Source organism: Lolium perenne, chromosome 5 (assembly GCF_019359855.2).
Source record: "Lolium perenne isolate Kyuss_39 chromosome 5, Kyuss_2.0, whole genome shotgun sequence".
Taxonomy (NCBI): domain Eukaryota; kingdom Viridiplantae; phylum Streptophyta; class Magnoliopsida; order Poales; family Poaceae; genus Lolium; species Lolium perenne.
In genome coordinates this window covers 174,922,073-174,926,254 of record NC_067248.2, presented here as the reverse complement: position 1 = coordinate 174,926,254, position 4,182 = coordinate 174,922,073, and the positions used below count along the sequence as shown (strand labels likewise).

The window sequence follows — 4,182 nt, the reverse complement described above, 5'->3', positions numbered from 1 at the left end:
ATGGGCTCCAGCGCAAGCAAAGTCAAAGAGCCGCTGGGATCGTACTGCTGGTCGGACCTCCCGCTTGATCTTGCGGGCATCATCCTACTCCGGCTGCACACCCACGCAGACAACGTCCGCTTCGGCTCCGTCTGCCGGCACTGGCGCTACGCCGCGAGGCTGCTGCACTCGCCCCCGCCGCTCCCCTGGCTCAACTTCCGCGACGGCACCTTCGAGAGGCTCGCGGACGGCAAGCGTCACGGTCTCCGCTTGGAGGCTTACGAGCAGTGCCGAGGGTCCTTCGACAACTGGCTGCTGCTGGAGGACGTGAGAGCCGGGAGGCGCAGCCACTACCTGAAGAACCCTCTCACCGGAGACGTGGTAAGGCTCCCGGGCCAGTGCAAGGAGCCCGTCCGCCGTGGCGGCGACGTGGACGCGCGCGTGGTGCCTCCCAGCTCCACGACCTTCCACCTCCGGAAGGTGGTCATGTGCGCGAACGGGCTCATCGCCGCCAAGATCAGCTACCACGAGCTCCCGGACGTGGTGGTGTTCTGCTGGCCGGGCATGTCCTCGTGGCCGGCGGGCATATGCAACGGGACATGGTACCACGACATTGCCCGTTACGAGGGGAAGATGTACGCCGTGAGCAGGAGAGGCGACCTGTACGAGCACGAGCTTAGGAGGGACACGAGCACCGGGGAGCCCGTGGTGACGCGTGTCGAACGAGTCATCCTGGCGCCGGTCTCGGCGGAAGGGTTTCCCCCGGAGGCGGTGAGCACCTTGGACGGGCCTTACGCGGCTGTTGTGTGTGCCAGGACATGCTATCTTGTTGTATCACGGGGCAAGTTGCTCATGGTTCGATGGATCGTTCCTTATGCCTCCGCCTCCGCCAGGGACTGGGCAGACGCCATGGCGTTCAAAGTGTTCGAGGCAGATCTGGAGATGTCCCGGTGGGTACAGCTGGAGAGCTTGAACGATCGAGTACTCTTCGTTAGCCACGACTGCTGCAAGGCCATCAGTGCCGGCGACCAATTTAGAGGAGACCAGATATATTTCGTCGACTACGGCCTTGAATTCTGGTGCATTTGGCCAACATGTAGCAAAACTAGTACATGCGGTGTGTATGACATGAGAAGCAACACCATCTCTCCGGTCTCAGCGCGCACCACGGATCAAACCAAGGCGGCGTGGTTCTTCCCATCCATCAATGACAGATGAAAACCATGCCAGACTGAATGTACTCGTAGCCTATAGCTCAATACAAATATTAAGTTCTCCTGGCTCACTTATGCATCACAAGGGATGGGGCTAAAGTTTAATTTCACATTGCTAGCTGAAATAAATGTGAAATGGTTTATAAGAGGGTTATTCTAGTCCTTGTAAGTGAGTGAGAAGAGAGAACCCTCGCGCTCATCCTTCTCTGCCGTCCGCCTTGTCACCACGCAACACGCCGCGGGTTGCTGAAATCTCGTCCTTCGGCATGTACCGACACACGGGTAACCTTCGAAACCCTGCCTCTCGTAGACCTGTACGGGTGAGGGGCGATTGGGAGCGCTTCAGCGCAAGTACTAGCAACACGACATCATTCGACGACGAGTTTCTGAATGGCGACTTCTTCCAAGACATTTACGACCTCTTCGACAACCTCAACATGGACAACACCACCGACGTTGCTACCACCGCCGTTGTCGCAGCCAATGCCAACGTTGCATTGTATGCATTCCTGTCTTTCCTATTTCAGTCTTTACTAGAATTTACAGTTCTGCTATTTGTGGTAGATGTGATCGGTTTATCTTATCTAGATGTGATTTGTTCATCTACTTTGCTAGTCTGCATGATTAGTTTACTATGTTTCTGTAATCGTGATTTGTCAATTGTTTATTTAAATTAAATCATACAGTTATTTTCTTGTATATTCAACAATCCAAAAACTGATTATAGGCAAATGAATTTATGTCGCGTTGCCGCTACTACAAGGCCGTAGCTCTTTGATGGTTCGCATTATAAGATATGGTACACAAGAGCAGTTCTCTGGTTTCAAAACCTGAACTGCTATAGCGTGACTCTTGACAAACCTAAGGGTGAGCTTTCTGTTGTATAGGAGGAAGCTTAGCAGAAAATCGATGCTATGTTTAAGGCGGCTCTCTTCAGTGTTGATGGGGACAATATTGTTGATCCATATATGACATTTGATCATGGCAATGACGCTTAGGATGCACTCAAGGCCAAATTTAGGGTCTCGGATGCTCACACTGAGTTGTATGTCATGTAACAATGATATGACTACAAGATGACTAGTGAGCGCTCCGTCCTACCTTGTGGAAGAACTTTGCTACTTCTCTTAAACATAACAGAAAAGAGTTTACCGTTTTGGATCTCATTGGGTCTCTTCATGTTGAAGAAAAAGCAAGAGCAAAGTGTTAAACAACATGTACGTGTAACATATTTAGATGATTCGATAGCAGATGTTCCTGGTTCCATACCTTGTATAGCTAGCTTAGGAGTTAAGGAATATCATAGGCAATCAATATAGAATCATCCATGTAATCTGGTGTAATTGTTGAGCAAGTTTATGTTCCTATATAACATGTACGCAACACGAGTTCAGTGGGTATGCTTCAACCCAACGTTTTTCATGATATCGGAGTGACTCCTCCAAATCATATCCAAGGGTTGCCTCCTCAAGATCCCTCTCTCCCTTCTCTCCCACTCTTGGGCATGGCGTTGCCGAGAAGCTGACCAGGAACAACTTCCTATTGTGGAACGTGTAGGTTCTTCCACCGATCAGAGGAGCCGAGCTGGTGGGTTTCCTTGATGGTTTTGAGAAGGAGACGAAGAGGACAATGACCATCCCCGAAAAGGATGGCAAGGAGCTTCTTGTCCCCAACCCGGACTACACAAATTGGATGGTGCGTGACCAGGCTATCCTTGGCTTCCTCTCCAACTCCCTATCCCTAGAGGTGCTGGGGCAGGTCACCTCGCACATCAGCACTGCCCCAATGTGGGCCACCATCGATGCAATGTTCGTGGCCCAATCTAGGTCATGGATCCTCGAGCTGCCCTTTGCCCTCTCCAGCACCAAGAAGGGAAACCACACGGCTGCGGACTACTTCTCCAAAATGGTGAAACTTGGTGACGAGATTGTTGCTGCTGGAAAGGTACTAGAACAAGATGAGATGGTGTCCTACATCCTTCCAGGGATCGATCTAGAGTAAAACTCCTTTGGTGTCGGCAATGGCCACACACGTGGAACCGGTGTCGTTGGGAGACCTCTACTCCCAGTTGCAGACTATCGAGACGTGCCTCCGCATCCTTAAGGACGGGGACGCGGCAGGGTTCCAGCCCTTTGCAAACGCTACGTCCCATGGTGATTGTGGCGGTGCTGGATTCAGCCGTGGAGGCCGTGGTGGTGGTGACTGAGGTTGCTCAGCTACTTCAAACCCGGCTGCAACGGCGGAAACTTCAACAACAACCATGGCAATCAAGGTCACCATGGAGGAGGCAACGACCCAAGTCCAGTGCCAACTCTGCAGGAAGCATTGGCACGAGGTGATCAACTGCTGGAAGCTCTTCGACACCTCCTTCTCCGGCTACGAGAACGAGAAAAGCGTTGGCATGGTGACAAACTCCTATGGTGTCGATACCAACCAGTACACCGACACCGGGGTGACGGATCACATCACATGGGAACTTGAGAAGCTCACTACTTGGGACAAGTATCATGGCCATGATCAAGTACACACCGCAAGCATTTCAGGTATGAATATTGACCATATTGGTAGTGCATCAATTAACACTTCTACAAGTGAGTTTCATCTAAAAAAATGTCCTTCATGTTCCTCAAGCCATTAAAAGTCAAATTCTTGTTTCTAAACTTGCTTCCGACAATGATGCTTTTGTTGAATATCATAGTCACTTTTATTTATTAAGGATCGGGCCACAAAGAGAGTTATTGAAAGGATGAGATGTCGCCTAGAGGGGGGGTGAATAGGTGTTTTAAAAACTCTTACGGATTTGGCTTGTAAGAATGCGGAATTAAACTAACGTTTATTTTACAAGCACAAATCCTAAATATGCTAGGCTCACCTAAGTGCAACAATAACAACTAGAGCTAAGAAAGATAGGCACAAGATATATGTAGCACAAGTGATAGCAAGATATATGTACTTAAAGCACGATGGCTATCACAAGGAAAGAAAGCTC

General features: G+C 50.2%; 1 protein-coding gene across 1 annotated transcript; it reads left to right on the top strand.

The window, feature by feature from the left end:
• LOC127303763 (putative F-box protein At1g65770) lies at positions 1-1,197 on the top strand. The gene has a single exon (XM_051334467.1). It carries the CDS (start codon positions 1-3, stop codon positions 1,195-1,197), a length of 1,197 nt encoding a protein of 398 aa, XP_051190427.1.
• Positions 1,198-4,182: the final 2,985 nt, after the last annotated feature.

Bases quoted from the DNA above. Each gene is read 5' to 3' on its own strand.
- LOC127303763 (XM_051334467.1), top strand. From the start codon at position 1: ATGGGCTCCAGCGCAAGCAAAGTCAAAGAGCCGCTGGGATCGTACTGC.